The sequence below is a fragment of the Pelodiscus sinensis genome, chromosome 12 (genome assembly GCF_052426305.1).
Source record: "Pelodiscus sinensis isolate ZL-2025 chromosome 12, ASM5242630v1, whole genome shotgun sequence".
Classification (NCBI taxonomy): Eukaryota; Metazoa; Chordata; order Testudines; family Trionychidae; genus Pelodiscus; species Pelodiscus sinensis.
The window spans coordinates 13205964-13225629 of NC_143063.1; the positions used below are offsets into that span (position 1 = coordinate 13205964).

Below are 19666 nucleotides of genomic sequence, written 5' to 3' on the forward strand. Positions count from 1 at the left end.
ACAGTCAGTTTTAGCTTTTTTTGTAACTTTGAATCAGATTTGCATCCTTGCTGAAAAAAATATAAATGATTAACATGGTGAGAAGAATGACTATTCAAAATCAATTTTGAATTTTATTTCAAGATCTCATTTAAGCATAAGAGACTTAAGACTGTCTACCTGCAACAACTTCAGAGCAGGTACTTTTAGTAGCAGTGATGCAATGAAACCTATTTCAGTCCACTAAGTATCAACAGCAAGCAAAAGATTTCAATCATCCAGTAAAGCCCGTACCATGAATGGGTTTGTAGTAAGAATCAGCAAATACCAACAAGACACCATAGATGAAAAGATTGCTCAGCCATAGTACCAGACAAGGGGGGGGGGGGAATCTCCACTGGACACTTGCCCCACCATGCCAGGACTGGGCAGTGCAGCCCACCCTCTACTTCCCCAAGGAGATGCTGGGCCTGGGCAGTGCAGCAGGAAAATGTCTGGTCCTGCACGTCTCCCTAACCAGCAAGTAAGTTGAAATACTTATTATAATGAACCTGTGACTTTAGCTTGAAGTAGAAATGCAGACATGCCACGTAATGAAACAAAAAGCTGAAACGGCTCTTCAGGGGCATTAATCTTCAAGATAAAAGCCAAAGGATCTAGTCACATTAGGCATGTGAGTGTGCAGTCGATTACATGATCAACCAATAACCCTGGGCTTATCAGTCAATCCTAATGACTACACACAACCCACCTCCCCTTGCTGCCTCTGTATTGGGGAGGTGGGAGCTGATATGCATAGGGAGCCAGCATCCCACATCTGCTAGCTGCCATGGAGCCACCTGCTCCCCCCCCACTCCCTTCTGCCTCCCACAGAGGCAGAAGTGCAGGGGTGGGAGGGAGAGGCGGGAGCCAGTGCTCAGGGGGAGACAGCTTAAAAGCCAGTGCTCAGGGGGAGACAGCTTAAAAGCCAGCTCCCCATAAGCCCTGGCCCCCATGGAGTGGCCTGTCATAGAATCACAGAACCATGGAGCTGGAAGAGACCTCAGAAGGTCATCAAGTCCAGCCCCCTGCTCTAGGCAGGACCAATCCCAACTAAATCAACCCAGCCAGGGCTTTGTCAAGCCGGGACTTAAACACCTCTAGGGATGGAGACTTCACTACTTCCCTAGGTAACCCATTCCAGTGCTTCACTACCCTCCTAGGGTGTGTCTAGACTACATGCCTCCTTCGACGGAGGCATGTAGATTAGTCAGATCGGAAGAGGGAAATGAAGCCGCGATTAAAATAATCGCGGCTTCATTTAAATTTAAATGGCTGCCCCGATCTGCCGATCAGCTGTTTGTCGGCAGATCGGGGCAGTCTGGACGCGATGCGCCGACAAAGAAGCCTTTCTTCATCGGCACAGGTAAACCTGGTTTCACGAGGCTTACCTGTGCCGATGAAGAAAGGCTTCTTTGTCGGCGCGTCGCGTCCAGACTGCCCCGATCTGCCGACAAACAGCTGATCGGCAGATCGGGGCAGCCATTTAAATTTAAATGAAGCCGCGATTATTTTAATCGCGGCTTTATTTCCCTCTTCCGATCTGGCTAATCTACATGCCTCCGTCGAAGGAGGCATGTAGTCTAGACACACCCCTAGTGAAATAGTTTTTCCTAATATCCAACCTGGACCTTTCCCACCACAACTTGAGACCATTGTTCCTTGTTCTGCCATCTGTCACTACTGAGAATAGCCTTTCTCCATACTCTCTGGAACCTCCCTTCAGGAAGCTGAAGGCTGCTATCAAATCCCCCCCTCACTCTTCGCTTCTGCAGATGAAAACCTGTGCTGGTGGTGGTGGTGGAAAGTGAGAGCGGATGCATGCGGGGAACTGGCTTTTCACGTGTTCCAGCACCATTGAACCACCTCCCTCCCTCACATTGCCTCCAACAGAGGTGGGGGGCAGGTGCGAGCTGGTGTTCAGGGAAGGGGGGGGGACAGCTTTTAAGCCAGCTCCCTATGAGCACTGGCTCCCGTTTTCCCTTCCCTCATGTAGACATGTAACCACTAAGACTGCCAGCAGTTACACGTTTACAGAAATACAAGATAGTTAACATCCCTAATTTACATGCAATTGTGGACAAGAACTTCCAGTGGATAAGCATGAGAAGAGGATGATTATGGAAAAATCTTTTATGGGTAGGTGTGCAACACTTACTAACAGAGCGGTTTAAAAGAGACTTTGGCAACTGGAAATCTAGTTATTTTACGAATATGGTTGCTAATTGTTATTTTGCAACAACAATTCTTAAAGGAAAATCCTTTGCTGTGTGAAGGCTCAAACAAGGCAAACTGCTGGGAAAAAAGGAAGCCTCTTTTCTTTCATCTTTCAGCTATAAGAATCTTAACTGTTAAGGTACTTGTAATAGGTAAAAATTGTCAGACATTTCTGTTTAAAAGCTGAGTTACACAATAAGAAAATATAAATTAGCAGCATTCCCCTATATGTGGGGATTATGTTTTGAGCATTTGAAACGGTCATGGCAATTGCACAGATATAAACATTTTGTGCGCCATTTATACAACAATATTTCAGTCTATTTGTAAAGAATGTTCCATGTAACTTCAAAATAATGATTGTTCATCAAATAGTAATTTTTTATTTTTAAAGTGTTTCAGCCATAGCTAAATCTTATGCTTAATAAGCCTGTTTTGGTTATCCTATATTGCACTGAGAGAGTGGTGTGATAATCAAATTCCTTTTCAGCTCAGAACACATTTCACTGAACACAGCCACTACATTAATTACTTAAGAACTGTCCCAGTTTAATGAAGTAACACCTTTAAAGAAAGACTGGATCCTTTACCTTTCTGGGTTTTGGATTTCTTCTGTTACAAAATTAAGTGTGTCCCAACCTGAGTAAGAGAACAGGGCAGAGTACAGTGCAAGAGAAATATCGCCTAGGTCCCAAGAAGATCCCTCAAAGGAGTTCTTAAAGTGTCCTGAATGTCCTGTGCATAGGAAGAGAAATACATACATACATAATGGTATAACAGTGAGTTAAAATGTTTTTAATTTAATATACAAAGTTGCAAAACAAGCTAAGAACTAGGAATGCTGATATTCCTTCAAGATTACTCATTGAACCATCCTTCCATTCTGCCAGTAACAGCCTTGAGAATAAGCAGGGCATTTAATTTTGTAAAAATTCCACTCTATGGAAAATTCAGAGAGCATTATTCTTATACAGTTAAATACCTGGCCTGTTCACTGTAAGAGACAGAACTGAGGAACAGTGAAATACTGTATATGCTTGTAACCCAAAATATAGTTCACTCATAGTTCTAATACCCTTGACAGGATCCTTTTGGCTAAAGCTAACGTGTACAAATGAAATGGTACAATTCTATGGGTCATATCATATCTCAAATTATGAATCTCTTCTGTGTGTGTCAAAAATAAGTCTGTTTTTGTGTTAGGTGGGGATGACTTTCAAAAATGCATGCAGATTTATCCAGCTGGATAAATACTTGTATTTAAATTTTAAGTATTCATTGATTCAATTAGTTTTATTTACCATCATAGGTCGAGGCTATAATCCATTACATTGTAAACATTTAAGTTCATATAAAAAGATGTGATAGGTCAATGAATTTGCACGTATTAAGAGATAGGCCCAATTTAGTTTTGTATTGAAAGGGCCAAATTGATAGCAGTTAAGGGAACATAAAATGTAATTAAATAGCTGGACCAAAACCTTTCCGAGCTATTAAATCTTCGTGTTCTATCAACACTGGAATGACCAATATATTTTGTGTTACCCTTCCACTTGGCATACATTTTTTTTCTAGCATGTACTGACAATGTCATCATAGTAGTAATACAACTGTAGCAATATAAACAGTTTATAATACTGACTGCATGAGGGTGAGTAACTATTTTGTATGTTACAATGCACAAATATATACCTATAGTTCAACACACCTTGTACTTTTTACAGCAGTGTTGCTATTTGTAGGGGGAAAACGTTTATAAGGTGTGGCCAAAGCTTAACATCACTTTCCTCCTCGGTATCTTGTATGACACTTGGAAGATGGAGCAACAGCCATGTTAGGAGCAGGGGACAAGGTAGGCATCAAGGATATTAGTGGTAAACATATTAAGGTCAGGGGAGCAGCTGACAGTGCTGAGGTTCTTTGTGCTGAAGAAATGACACACTCTGCGACAATGCTCATATATAGTAGTCCCGGGGGAATTCTACAATATTGCATTTGGAGCCATAGTAAAATTGCGGAATTCCCTCAAGACTGATATGGGCCTGTGGGAAACAAAATGTGCCTAAGAATAAGCAAAGAACATGGATTACAATCCCTTGACTTCACTCTAAACACAAAGTATCTGGGATAAGGACACATTTTTTCTATAGAATTTAAAATTGGGTTTTCAAGCCAACACAGAAACCTTCCAAAACATACACAAATAAAACTTAACAAAAACAAAAACAAAAACAAAACAAGTTTGGTGACAAACTAAAATATTCTGACTAGTAAGAAAAAAGAACAACAATAGACTATTTAATGCTGAACAACAGAGAATAGACCTCAGGAGCTAAGTAAACTCCGCTGATACTCCTATAAATGCAGTAAGGGTCACTTTCAGAGGTACACATATAAGTAGAGCTCTACAAAGCTGCGGATATCACTTTATATCCACATCCACCGATGTGGATGCAGATCTCTCATATTTGTTGATATGGATACAAATTTTATATCTACACAGAGTTCTGAAGTCTTTTAAGCGTCAGAAGTGTGCTTTCACCAGTACCTGTGAAGAGATGTACAGGCAGTCCCCGACTTATGTCGGATCCGCAGTTACGAATGGGGCTTGTCTCGTCCCGGAGGACACGGACTGCGGGACCTCGCGGTCCCGCTGCCCGTGTACTCCGGGGCGAGAAAAGCTGCTCCACGTCTGGGCTGCCCGAGCCCCTCCGCGGGGCTTTGCAAAGCCTCGGGGGAAGCTGGCAGCGGGACAGCCCAAGCACGCCTGGGCTGCCCGAGCCCCTCCGCGGCTTTGCTCCTCGTCTTCCTGGAGACCCCCCAGCAGACCAGGGAGACACGGAGCAAAGCTGGGGAGGGTGCGGGTGGGACCGCGGCGCATCTCCACGGTCCCGCCGTCCGGGTTTCCCTGGTCTGCTGGGGGGCGCAGCTAGTGCGCCCCCCAGCAGACCAGGCTTTTCTCACATGGGATAGAGCAGCTGGGGCTGCTGGGTTGGTCCTGCAGTGCCGCTCCTCGGCGCTACTGGACCAACCAGGCAGCACCCCAGCTGCTCTTCCCCAGGTGTCCCCAAGTCAGTCGCTGCTTAAACTGACCAGCGGCTGACTACAGGAAGCGCGAGGCAGAGTTGCTCTGCCCTGGGCTTCCTGGAATCAGCCGATGATCAGTTTCAGCAGCAGCTGACTTGGGGACACCTGGGGTAGAGCAGCTGGGGTGCTGCCCGGTTGGTCCCCGCAGCGCCGCCCCTGCGGGGACCTACCCGGCAGCGCCCCAGCTGCTCTGTCCTAGGCGTCCAGATTCAGCTGCTGCTGAAACTGATCAGCAGCTGATTCCAGGCAGCCCAGGGCAGAGCAACTCTGCCTCGCGCTTCCTGTAGTCAGCCGCTGGTCAGTTTAAGCAGCGGCTGAATCTGGAAACCAGTTCCGACTTACATACAAATTCAACTTAAGAACAAACCTACAGTCCCTATCTTGTACGTAACCCGGGGACTGCCTGTATTGCAATTTTACAGTTTTGTGTAATTGCACATCTTATCCAAAATCCAGATTACAAACAGGAAGCTTAAATTGAGGTTCACTAAACCTAACAATATGATACTATGATTTGTTTGCAGGATGTTGGAGAGAGCTTATTTCTCTATTGATACCATATTTTGCAAGTTCTACATCTGCTGCTTGTTTTTTTTTGATTCCACTAACCATTCCATACAAAAAGGTGTACAATTGCTTAGATGCGTCAGGTCAAGTATGATCTTCATTCATAACATTGGCCCAGTTATTATCTGGATGGATGTGTTGGACCTTATTGCTTTAACATCTGATTTTACATAAATAGATATCTGGTATTACATAAATTTAACATAACAGATTAATTTAAAAACTGTTTTGAAGTTATTATGAATATTCCTAATGAAAACCAAGCTGATTATTCCCTGGCCTTATTGATAAACACCAAAGTCTAGTTTTATAAGCTTACCCTGGCATAGTTTAACAATTCCTGTTATGATGATGACAATAAGGGCAATGACTTTAGCATACGTGAATACATCCTGCACCCTTGTTCCCCATTTAACATAGGCACAATTTATAAACGTTAGAAGACCTAGGAGACAAAAAAGGAAGATGAAAAGGAAGTTATGCATGATCTTTGTTAAGCACTGTTTGTAAATATTCGCCATATTTTAAATTTAGCCTCTATTACACTATGTTAAAATAAGCTTAAGAGCGTGGGTAAATTAAATTAAGCAATGTTTACTGGTACTTACAACATATTGTCTTATTATTATGCATTACTTAATTTATGACAGAAGAACAAGAATTGAGACTATCCATTTTAAAGACATATTAGATCCGTTTTGCCAAAGAGGAGAAGAAAGTCCCTCTGTCAAATGTCAGACTTTCTGGGGCTGGTCCCATTTTCCTTGTTTTACCCTCATTCTTGAGATCTCTGTTCTGCAACTATCGCTCACTAAGGACAGTGGAGAATGGATCCCATTTTATAGTAGGGATGTGAAAACAGTTATTCGTTTGTTTTAACTCTGGGCTTGCTGCCTGGCCCCACTGCAGCTGTGGGGTCCCAATTCCAGGCCCGCTGTGATAGTGGGGTCCCACTTTGGTCCTGCCAGCCACAGCTGCCCCAGCCCAGTAAGGCTGGCCACCACTGGAAGTAACCCATTAACTGGTTAACCATTAAAAATACTGGTATGCTTAACTTTTACTGTTTTAACACTACTATTTTATATTTTAAAATAATATTCTGGTTCATCTCAAAACTGCTTTAGACAGATGTAAAAAACTGTAAGTTGATTGTTTTAACATTTTCCTTGATAGTCTGAAGATTAATTCAACATCCAAGATAACTTCACAAGTTTAGTTTTTAAAATTCAAAATCTGAAAGCTGAAAATGGACACTGATTATTTCTTGAGGCCAACTGCACATTCTAAGACCGTTGAAAAAGATAAGATTAGAACAGACCTGACCAATTAGTAGCATAAACTCCACAGATAAGGCAACATTTAAATGATGGGGAAAAATGTTAATTAAAAGCTGGTATTAGTGTGATGAAAATGGAAATAAGGAGACACCTTGGGGAACACAAAGTCATATTCCTGTATAACAGTACTTGAAGATTTTGTCAAAGAATTCAGCTCTTCTGGGTATACACAAAATAGCCTTTCACTTAAAAAAGTAACTTCTATGTAATTGATTTGTCTTTAGTATTAGCTATTCACAGACTGCTCAATTCTCGATACTGGACAACATAAAGGCAAATAATATTTGGACCATTTTAAGTAACGCTGGGTGACCTGAGGCTATTTCCCAAATAGCTCAATAACATCCCTATTTGATAACTTACAAATAACTTGCAAATTCAGTTCTGTCTCATTAGAAATAATACCCCAGTGCAATTAAAAGAGTTATATTTTTACAACAGTGAGCTAATGGTGTCTGACTTTACATTTACGCATGTAACCAAATTTACCAGATCATCTCTCATCTGATTCCTGTTACTACACACTACATTCACAGTTCACATTATTGCTCCATTGTGTGTTTTCCTCAAATATTTACAAATATTCAAAAGCTGCTCTCAAACCTAAGTACCATCTGAATGTTCAGGGACCATCTACCTGTATCTTTATTATTTTTTATAACTGAGTAAATTTTGCATTATCAAGATTATAATTAATCTATTTCATACCTGCTTTTTCAGCACTTTTGCCAGAAAGACATTTGCACTAGCAAATTATATATACAGTAGTTAGTAAAATTCAATGTTATTTTACTAAGCTTTCTTGTGTTTATGGTACCATGCATTTTAAAGTATTTTAAACAATGTAGTCACATTGACTGAAAGTGATATAGTGGGAAGCCAAAATTAATACAATGCAATTTAAAAAAAAATAAAATTCCCTTCCTTTTATGTATTCGAAAGCTTGATTAAAGAGTCAGAACCCAACATGGGAGTTAGGGGGGAAGAAAGGCAGCACATGGATTTGGGGATGTACTTAGTCCACATACTCATGGAAAAATAATAATTCAAAAAGGATAAAAAACAAGGGTAATGATCCCATACAAGCACGAGACTGATGAACTTGAAAAGCTGGCCAGCTGAAAAAGATGAACAACATTTCCTTGAACTTGTCAAGGCTGGTAAAAACAGAAGTATCACATTTCAAAAGTCATGGCTGTAGTAGCTCCTGAGAAATTCGGGAAAGAAAACTGGCATCAGATCTGCCTTCCAACATAAATAAACTATGATTTATTATAGAATGATAAAAACAATTCTGATATGAACATGATTCATCATTCTAGCTAACAGTTTTTAGGTAAAGATTTTTCACGTGCACATGATTATTTTATGAAAAAACTTTCCTAGTAGAACATTTGGTCTGTTTTCATGACAATTTGATTAAAGTGAAGTGCTGTCTTACCTCTGGGTTTTTTGTTTAAATCTGATTAAGAATCTGGACAAACCAAACCATTTCACTGTTAGACTAGAAACTATCATTTTCTCCAGGTTGCAGCTTTCTCCACTTTGCTAGTTTGTATTGGTAGCATTGTAAAGTGTGCCTGTGCACTTCGAGATAATTTCTCATGATGGTAAAGATTTCAGAAGCGAGTGGTGAAGTTTTACAGCATTTGAAATTTTCAGGAAAAATAGATGACCTTGAATGGTATCAGCTAGTAAAGAATTCGTATTTGTTACTATATAAGGAAAACAAAATTACCATTTTTGACAGAAATCATGTCCAACAATGTTGAGACACACTACTCATATTTGTTTTTCTTTACAAGTTGGTAGCCTTTACACTGTAGCTGTCCCCAGCCAGTCGATCACAGAGGCTTGGGCCTTGTCTACACTAGCAAGTTTTGTCACCAGAAATCCCTTTTTGATGACAAAACCCAGAACGTTCACATTCTGACGACAAAAGTTCAGTTTTGGTGACAAATAACCTCCACCTTCGCAAGGGGCTTTTGTCTCTCCCCTCCCATTATTGTTGACAATCATGTAATGTGTACTACACTAGGTTTTTCTGTCCAGCTTATTGACCTCCAGCATGTTTCCCACAATACCCAATTAGCCAGTCTGATTAGCACTTTGAACTCTGCTGCTCTGCAGCCACATAAACAGGTAAACAAATGCATCCCTCACATCAGCAAACCCCAGAAATGTTAAAACCTACTTGCTGCTGTCTGGCCCATTGTGTAGTGGTTCTCATGGTGTCGGACAGTAAGCAGATCTCCATTTCAGTTCCTCATTTAGGTTAGATAAATGTCTATCAGGGATGGTCTAGACAGTATTTGGTCCTGCCATCAGGGCAGGGGGCTGGACTCGATGACCTCTCGAGGTCCCTTCCAGTCCTAGTATTCTATGATTTGTTACAGGGCACGCGCTAACAAAACCTCAGCTGAACTCAAAGTACAGGCTGCATACTGCTAGAGCCCCAGGCTGATTTGCTGGATGCCGTCTCCCCTTTTTACTTTGAAAGGTGCTTAAAGTGACAGGAGGGTGCTGAGAGGGGCATGGGCTGGACTTACTGCTTTGAATTACTGCTACATTCCCTCCTCTGATCCTGAAGGAGTCGGCAGAAAACTGCCCATCAGCTGTGTCTGCAGCACAGAATAACTTCCAGCAATGCCCAATGGTCAGGGTGCTTCCTTTCCAGAGCCAATCAGAAGAGACGACATGCGGGGGGGGCGGAGAGCAGGGAATCCTGCGCAACCTTCCCAGCCCTTGCAGGCTCCACAGCTGCAGCAGGGTTTGAGGGTGGGAATCTTCCATAGCTTGCCAGCCCTGTAAGTAAGGGAAAGAATCCCCAGAACTCATGGCAAGGCTGGAGGGAGGAGAGGGGTTCAGTGTTGCCAGTCAAAGGAAGTTCCAGTTTGAGGACAGCCTTGCTTAAACATTCCCCGGACAGGTTAATCCACCCACATGCAAGGTGTGTACCAATCCCCATCCCAAGCAGAGCATGGCTGCAGAGCGTTAACAGCAGCCACCTTGGTAACTGACACAGGATGAAATGAATACTCCTGGCTCCTGACTGGGGCTCTGCAAAACCACGAATGGAGCAGAGCCTAGTTCCAGCACAGAGCCTGGTGCTCCCAGCCAGGTAGGAAGATGGAATGAGTGCCTGCTTGCTGCAAATTCAAAAGAGTATGTGTTATTAGGTCATCATTGCCTAACTGGAACAAAACAATTCATTGCGCTTATTTGGGATGATGAGTGAGCCCTTTCAGATACCATGAATGCTGAATAAGGAGAGGGAAGAGGGGTGAAGTGACTAGCAGGGATGAGGTTGCACTAACAGACAGGGGAGAGACAGTGCCTTGGCCTTTCCAAAGAAAATCCAGTAACTTTCTGGGGTAATTCAGCAAGGAGAGTGGGAGGCTGCGCTGGTTATTACATAGACAGGTATGCGCATGTGTTTGTACCAGGGTGAGTTGTCTGTGTCACCATCACAACCAGCATTTTTATCAGCATCTCTCAGCAAAATAATCTATATTGACAAAGTGTACATTTGCCTCCCTTCCACTCCCAGCCCTGGCCTATCCCTCTGTTCCACATGATCCTCCTTTTCCTTCATCTCCCAGCATTCATCTCACTTTCTCTTCTTCATCTCTTTCTTCCCTAGGAGCCATGCCCCACAATCCACCTTCTCTTACCCTATTCTCCTCCCCCTCCCCCAAATCTAACCTCCTGCATGTCATTCGACGATTCAGAAAAGCTGGTTTCCCTGTGGAATTGACCTGAGCTTCTGTAAAATATGGTGCATGCTGGGGTCTTTTTCCTGCAATGCAGTGGGTAGGCAACAGGCATGATGTTCTCTGAACCTCCCCCAGCCTGACAAACCAGGAACCCTTCCCCAGGACAGAACAGTGCTGGGACTCTAGTGATCACTCAGCAACATCTGAGCTGTTCCTATTTCTCAAGCAAAGAGAAGGGCTATTGCAATGACCATGCAGAGCACACGAGGACCTGGACAGCCAGGTCTCAGCTGAGGTCCTTTGGGCACTAGAAGGCTAGCTGATCTCATAGATGAACTTTATCATTTGCTAGACGTGCTTTCTTCTCCTGTTCCATTACCCTCTGGTTATTGCTGGCTCTTTCCCATGCTATTGGCTCCTCCATCTTTCATCCACTTATCCCTCAGTGTTTGTTCCTCCTCAATTCATTTGGGACCCCTGTAATTGTCATCTTTCCTGCTGTTGCTGTCTCTACCTTGCCTTTCAGCCTTTTTTGTTGCTTCTTCCCACTCTTTGCTGTTCCCACCACCAATTCCCACCTCCTCCTGCAATCATCTCTGGCTACTCCCTCTTCCCCTCCTGACTACTCTGTGATCTTGTTCAGGAAGACTGCTGGTACTTGCAGGGCTAAGTTGGGATTTGATGAGAAAAAGTTGGTCCAACTGCTGTGGCAAGTGGTAGATCTGGCCAGCAAGCAAACATTTCTCTGGCTACGTCTAGACTGGCATGATTTTCCGCAAATGCTTTTAACGGAAGAGTTTTCCGTTAAAAGCATTTGCGGAAAAGCGCGTCTAGATTGGCACGGACGCTTTTCCGCAAAAGCACTTTTTGCAGAAAAGCATCCGTGCCAATCTAGATGCGGTTTTGTGCAAGAAAGCCCCGATCGCCATTTTTGTGATCGGGGCTTTTTTGCACAAAAAAATACCGCATTGTCTACACTGGCCCTCATGCGCAAAAGCATTTGCGCAAGAGGGCTTTTGCCCGAACGGGAGCAGCATAGCATTTCTGGAAGAACACTGACAATCTTATATGAGATCGTCAGTGTTCTTGCGGAAATTCAAGTGGCCAGTGTAGATAGCTGGCAAGTTTTTCTGCAAAATCAGCTGCTTTTGCGGAAAAACTTGCCAGTCTAGATGCAGCCTCTAAGTACGGCCCCTAGGATGTAAAATACCATGTAATCAATTAACCAGTTAAACATTATGTTTAACAGATGGGAGGGAAAGCTATGTATGAACAGTTAACTGCTAAAACAGGGCTGGGCATGGGGCTGCTCCAACCCAGCTGGGCTGGAGTGCCCCTATCTGGTCATGTTGGAGCGCCCCACACCTGACATGGGCGGAAGATGCTCCTGCCACCACAGATGAGCTTGGTTGGACTGGAGCAAGCCCCATTCAGCCACGCCACCAGTTAACCATTAAGCAGTTAACCATTCACATCCCTAATGGTCCCAACAGCCTCAGGAGAAGTGAGGCTACTTGCTTGGCTTGCCCCTGTGCATTCAGCAGGGAGTTCTGCGATGGGGCGGGGAGGGGGTAATATCATTACAAGTCAGCTAACTAGCTTCCAAGGGGAGTTGGGGCTGCTGCCTGTGAGCATTGAGAAGATGCTGCCTCATCTAGGAGTGCAGCTGGAGTTATGCACAGCCCAGACTACCACATTACCAGGGCTTGACAAACTATACAATCTACTTGCCTGTGGCGAGTAGATTTCTGCTGCACACAGGCTGTGCATGCGCAATGCGGCTCTTGCGCATGCGCAGTACGGGGCTGGCAAGCGATTTTCACTGCCGTTTGTCAAGCCCGGCACATTACGATGTTTGTGGTCAAGCGAACTCCTCCACCAAGCCCTGTGGTGCACTCACACAGGCTTTTCCCTGGGGCCTCCAGGGTGGAGAGCAGCTGTCCTGCATGCTAGGAGGTGCTGCAGGGGGAAATGCAAAGCCCTGCTTCCCACAAGCATTCAGGGTTTTTCTCCTTGGCCAAGGGTACATGCTCAGCACCCCACCTGCATCCCAACACTCTGCCCCAGCCTAGAGCCCCCTCCCAGAGACAGCACCCTGCACACCTCATCCATCCCAACACTGCCTCAGCCCGGAGTGCCCTCCTGCACCCAAAGTCCCTCCCACAGCTTGCACCTCTACCCCCTCCTACTTCCAAAACGTTCGGTCCAAAACACAGAGCCTGCACTCTGTCCCAACCTAGTGAAAGTGAGTGAGAGCAAGTGATGGAGGGGAAGGGGGGCTTGAAGTAGGTAGAGCATCAGGGAAGGGGCAGGGCCTCAGAGAAGGGGCAGAGTAGATCCTTAGTTGCCCTGAGATTTAAAATGCAATCTTGGGCATAAAAAGTTTGGAGACCACTGCTCTACACATTTCATTTGATTTTAAATTTTAGATTGCAAGCTGCTTTCAAGTAGTGAGGGAGGACTTCTGTAGTGACAAAGCTACAGTGAAGTGAGGCAAGTGACAGCAAGTGGTTGGGGCAGGAGCTTAAAGCACAGAACTAGATTTCTATAACAGTTCTTCACAGGATTTAAAAAAAAAAAAAAAAAAAAAGAATGGTCCTTTAGCACCTTAGAGACAGCTATGCCCATGAAAGCTTTTTTTTTTTTAAATCCAGAATGGTGGTTGAATGTACTTTTGGACATTTAAAAGGGAAAGGTTAAGAGCTTCCTGACTAGGTTGGACCTCAGCAAGTGCAACATTCCCCCTTTAAGGGGTCACTCTACTGTGTATTCCATTATCTTTGTGGGAGCAAGGGGGTAGTTATGTGGCAGGGTGGGGTGGCCAAGGCAGAGCGCCTATCCAGAGACTTTGAGCAGCCAGACATCGGGGCACTAAGGAAGCACAAATCAGAGAGGCTTTGAAGGACAGTTTTATGAATAGCCAGTTTTCAGAGTCATGCATGTTGCACTCAATGTGGTGCCCCTGCATTCCCTGTGTTTGCCTTTAATACCCTACCCTACCCCAGAAGCACAAGCAATAAAGAAACTGTTGTTCAGAGATCATGAGCTTTTATTTAGGGAAAACAGCATGGAAATAAAAGAAGTCCATAGTGGGTATCTGAAGGGGAGGGACAGGGTTCAGAAATGCACAATGGACAGCCTGTTGCCTCCGGAGGTCCTGGAGGTAAAGGCTGTCCTTGATTCTGCCTCCCTTCATGTCCTGGGGCCGCAGCAGACTGTGAGGACTCTGGGGATGGATGCTATAGAGCTGGGGGAGGAGGGAAAAGTTATTTTGACCAGACTGGATGGGGTTGTGGGAAGAGGCCTTCTGCAAATGCAACATTTCCCCTTCATGGCGTTAGCCTGCTCTGTATTTCATAATCTTTGTGAGAGCAAAGGGGGGGGGGGGGAGGAGAGAGAGTATGCAGCCAGGCTCTTCACTGTCATCAGGCAAGCAAAGATGCTGTCCTTTTGCCTCACTTATGGCTCCCTGCACGCTCTCCTCTTCTGGCGTTCTGCAATCCTATCCAGGTGTTCTGCCCACATCTCCTCCACCAGCGTATTCATTTGTTCCTTGAACATATCCTCCCTTGTCCGTTTCCGCCTGCAGAGCTATGCTATGAGGACAGATGTTGGTGCCAGGGAAGTGTGCAGTTAGCTGGCTGCTGTTCTGAAAAGTTACAAGGGCACACATTACAGGAGACACATTGTGTTATCTGTTAACATACAATGAGAGTCTCTGTAAAGACAATGGAGATGTTTTCTGTGCAAGACTAAATTTTTGTTTTAAAGTGGCCAGTGTACAGCAGATACACAAGTTCTCAGAGGAGTATTTGGACTCGTAGTCTGGAGGCAGGCAAGCATGGTAAGAGCCCAGCCAGGTCAGGAGCCTGCAGGTGGAGGGGTGGGGGGCTGTAGAGGGTGGCTTCCCTTTGTGTCCAGCACACGTGGCTTTCCAGGACAGTGCTACTTTCCAAGCTTACAGAGTCTGTAGGCAGGGGGAGGGGAGATGGGTCCAGTCACGCTGGAGGAGTGGGGCGGTGTCCAGCACACATGGGTTCCTGGGACAGTGCTAATTTCCCAACCCACAGAAGACTGCAGGAGGGAGGCAGGGGATGAGGCAAGGCAGCTTCCTTCTGTGTTTGGTACTTGTGGCTTCCCAGGACAGTGATACTTTTCCAGCCCACAGGGGGGAGAGGAGGATCTGTGTCCGGCACATGCAGCTTCCCGAAGAAATTGACTAGCTTCCTCTTCTCCTTCATCCAGGTTGCCATGAGAGATCAGTCTTCTCCAAATCACACAGAGTGATCAGGAGTGGATGCTGACTGAATATGGCCAGAAACCTGGGCCTTATGCCACAATGTTTTGCAGTACAATGACACCAGACCACTTACTGGCTGCTTGGCATGGGAAGGTGTCCTACCATTGAGGATAAAGTAAGGCTGGCCTCCCCAAAAACCTTGTGAGAAGGAACTTTTTGATCTTATCTGAGAGCTTCATGGAAATGTGCAGGGAAGATTCCTGCTTCATCTGCAGATACATTACCAAGTTATTCTGGGACCCCCCATGCTGTCTAGCCACAAACCACATCGCACATCACAACCAACTGCCTTACCCCACTAGTAAGAAAAGAGTTGTGAACTTACCAGAAGTGCCTTCCCTGGGCCAGTGCTCAAGTTGGAGACATCCTGGGAAGAGAGGGTCTGGCTCCAGCATGATAAATAGTTCTTGGCTCTCCTCAATCTCCGGCTTGCCATTCTCTACCACCTCCTCCTCCTCTTCCCCCTCCCCCACCATGATGCTGTCCTCCATGGTGGTGCCAGAAGAGCCGTGGCCAGACTCCATGGTCAGGCTTGGGAAGCTGGTCAGGTCCTTCCTTCTCCCCTCCAGAATTACATCCAGCTGTTCGTAGGCTGGCATGTGTGAGGTGCTGCACTAGACTGTCCATTCTCCTCCTTTGCATTGTGGTAGGAATGCCTCAGCTCCTTTATTTTGACTCTGCACTGCAGGGCGTCAGTGGAGTATCCTTTGGCCACCAAGCAGTTTGCAATTTTTGCATAAATGTCTGCATTTCATTTCCTTGTTCAGAGTTCGGAGAGAATGGATTCCTCTCCCCATGCATGGATGAGGTCCAAGATCTCCTAGAAACTCCACATAGACGCTCTTTTGTGCCCCAGGGAACTGGAGTCCATGGGACTTGATGTATTTGAAATCACTGATGTATTAGAAGTCATGGTCACGTGTGCCACAGTGTGATGTGCTGCTCACTCTGAGATGTGCTCGCAACATGGGAAATGAAATTCAAACTTTCCAAGGCTTTTCCTGTTCACCTAGAGAACAGTAGAGGCACAAGTTCTGGCCAGAGCAGAGCATTGTGGGATGCCTCCCGGATGCCAATAGCCTCAACCTTCACCAGCACTGAGTCTACACTATCATAAACTCAAACCAGGCAAGATCAGGAATAGCATTGGTCCTTGTGAAATCAGGAGTAACTGAACTTTAGTGGCCCTTAAGTTGATGAGGCAGGCTTGGTAGTGTGGATGCACGGTTTAGAAAAAAAAATCGCATGCAACTACATTCGGTGTAAGCTCCTAGCATAGATCAGGCCATGGTCTCTTCTGCAGGTACTGAGAAAAGACCTTATTAAAATTGAGTTAAACAACAAGAGTTCAATCAAAGTTGATAAACTTCCTGAAAGTTGAAAAGCTTGTTCTTCCTCTTACAAATTTATAAATAAGATCAACTGAGCAGAGTTCTACTAGTTCTAAAATCTTGTAGGACCTCAGGGCCATAAACAATCAGTCCAAATAATGAAGTATAGCTAATAATTGGGTTTAATAAATAATATTAAATGAGAAACATGATGCAATTCTTCCCCTCACCCCCCATGTTCTGCTTTTAAATTACGTCAAAATCTTTTCATTAAGTACACCCCATCTATACTGCTTATGAGCTGGAAACCATTTCCTATTCCAATTCAAACACTACACTTCTGGAATCTAAACAGGACTATATGCAACAGATGTTTACCATAATAATCATGTTAGTTTTCACATAATACTTACATATACAAGCAGCTGCGATGAGACGACAGGCAACATAGGGTGGATCACAAGAAGGGAAGATAGGCTGCACAATGTAGTTAGCAAAAGTTATTGCAATAATTGCTTGACTAGTTGGCTCAACAATCAACAGAGAGGTCCATAAGCGAATAAAAGCAATAAAGCTCCCAAAGGCCTCCAAGATATATGCATAGCTGGCTCCTGACTTAGTAATTGTGGTTCCCAGTTCAGCATAGCAGAGAGCTCCAAACACTGAAAAAATCCCTCCTGTTGCCCAGATTATTAGAGACAATCCAAAGGAGGCACTGTAGATGAGAACTCCTTTGGGAGAGACAAAGATACCCGAACCAATCATGTTGCCTACAATGAGACTGATTCCATTAAGCAAAGATATTTCTTTCTTCAGCTGCATAGTTTCTTTGTTTCTTTCATATATTTCACAGCTGTCACTTGAATCTAGCTTGTTTGCTTCCTTGATGGGACAGTATTCAGATATAGAGTTATGAGCTACTGTACCAATTGCCTTTTCTTCCATTGTGGAATTGTTGTGTATTCTCTAGAATGCCAGTCCCAATCTAAAACAAAAGCACAGACAGTTAAAAATTAACAACAGCAATAACTTTTTGTCTAACTCTATATATAAAGCTTTCTTGAAGCATAGGACTGAGTTACGTAACCTCCAATATCCCTATTTTAGCTACCTTGTGTTGCTAAGCTATATGATTTTGAAGAAGAGTAAATCATGACATTTGAACAAGTGACCATCTCAAAATATCTTAAGGTAATATCTTAAGAAAAAGGTGAAAAGAATAATGTGACGGCGATTTGCAAGGTGGGGGGGTGGCGGTAGGGAAATCACTGCTGGCCTTTTTACACTTGGATGCAAGATTGTAGCAATACCAACAATTCTGAAATACAGACACAATATAGACATTTAGAAATGAAACAACCCGATTAAATGAAGTTGTTCTTTAATTTGCACTGACACTACCTTTCCTTCAAAATCTAACAATTGACTGGATTATCAAAAGTTTGATAAGAGCAAGCCTATGTATTTTCTAAAAATCTGCTACTGTCTTTATATACTGTCCTTGCCAATGACTAAATCCTGAGTTCACATTTCAGTGGCCTTCCGCAGTGCAGAAAGATGCAAGTCTGGGTAAGATTTGGCAAAGCAGTTGCTCTAACACAGAAAGCAATTATTATCTTGCATTAGATTTTCTTTGTAACAGAAACTTAATTAGGGGGTATTTTATTCCAAAAGTAAAACAGTTTTGAAATTGATCCTGGCACTAACCTAGCAAAGAGGGGGAAGGCACAGAGAAGGTGTTTATGCTCTGATTTTCAGCAGGTCTAACATAATTATGCACACAATTCAGGTATTTGGGCTTGAAAATAATTAACAGGTGCATCTAACACACAACTCATGCACGATTATCTTAATTTGCACTCTTTATTCATGTAGTTATAGATCCTTGGTTTTGAAAAAAAAAAATCAAATCCTTTGTTATATATTGTCAATATTATAGGCTACAAAGTAAATCGTGTAAATAGCATATGCAAATTAGAGCATTCAGATAGAAGATATTCTAAGTTTATTCTTACTCTTTCAAGCCATTTTAAAAATTTTAAACACAAGGGAAATAAATGTGACCTACACAGAAATGGAATGTAGACCATTTACTGGAATGGAATATAGCCTGTTCACATTATGTCCTGTATGAGGCTTCTCTCTACATAAAAGGGAAAAAAAATATTCAAAAATAGTATTATTTATGTAAATTAAAATAGTGACTGAATTTGAGAAGTAATTTCCCTTATATAATCAAATAGGTTTGCTGTATTGCAAATCATCCCTTAAGGCTTTTAAAAAGATTTGTTTAAAATGTTAAACATTTATTCTGTCAGAGCAAACAATAATGACAGAATACAGTCAAAATCAGTCAGATTTGGAACAAGTTATCCCACACAGAAATATCGTATGATAAAGTATCAGAAATAAAAGAAAAAAGGTAAAGAAAAAAATATTAAACACACCGGGACTTATTCTCCCCAAATGTTAAGGATTCTGCCCCAAAGCTCTGGAAATCCTGAACCTTTCCTGTTGCCCCGTATTTACCTGACATTTATTTTTCAGAGGGAAAAAGCCGAACCAGAAAATAGGTCATGGAAAGGGTTGACAGATGGTTTCAACAAGATTACTGGACACATTTGACATTACATCACAATCTACATAATCTTATTTAGAAAATACCGGACATTTATATTTTCTCAATTTGTTTCCCGAACAGAAAGCTCAAATACTGGACTGTCCGGTTGAAAACCGGACACCTGGCAACCCTAGTCATGGAAAATGTGCTCAATATAGCCACACATTTATTGAAAGATATGGCATAGCCTCTCTGCCCACTGAAACTTAGGAAGGATAGGCAAAGGTCTGAGTTTTTTTACAGCACTGACAGGAATGTGGAAGAGCTGGTATGATAAGGCCTTAGACCCATCTTACTCCTTGTTTATTTCATTTAACAATCTGGAGAGACTCCATGAGTCAAGGACATTGTTTTCTAGTGAAGCAGGGCAGATAAAAATTGATAGAATCATAGAATAATAGGACTGGAAGGGACCTCAAGAGGTCATCGAGTCCAGCCCCCCGCCCTCAAGGCAGGACCAAGCTCCGTCTACA

At 43.5% G+C, this 19666-nt stretch overlaps 1 protein-coding gene across 3 annotated transcripts in view; it reads right to left on the reverse strand.

The window, feature by feature from the left end:
* SLC7A6 (solute carrier family 7 member 6) overlaps window positions 1–19666 on the reverse strand; it is a 77502-nt gene that overhangs the window by 45456 nt on the left and 12380 nt on the right. For 2 of the 3 annotated variants that reach the window (XR_012906754.2, XM_075940341.2), the window contains exons 2-5: window positions 18642–18716; window positions 16987–17558; window positions 6209–6334; window positions 2826–2970 (exon numbers count right to left, since the gene is read on the reverse strand). Coding sequence is in view for 2 of the 3 variants with exons in the window: in XM_075940341.2 (XP_075796456.2) it covers window positions 2826–2970; window positions 6209–6334; window positions 16987–17518 (803 nt within the window). In the remaining variant the exon portion in view is untranslated. The remainder of the gene's footprint in view (window positions 1–2825; window positions 2971–6208; window positions 6335–16986; window positions 17559–18641; window positions 18717–19666) is intronic. The other variant, XM_075940342.2, reaches the window with a different exon arrangement.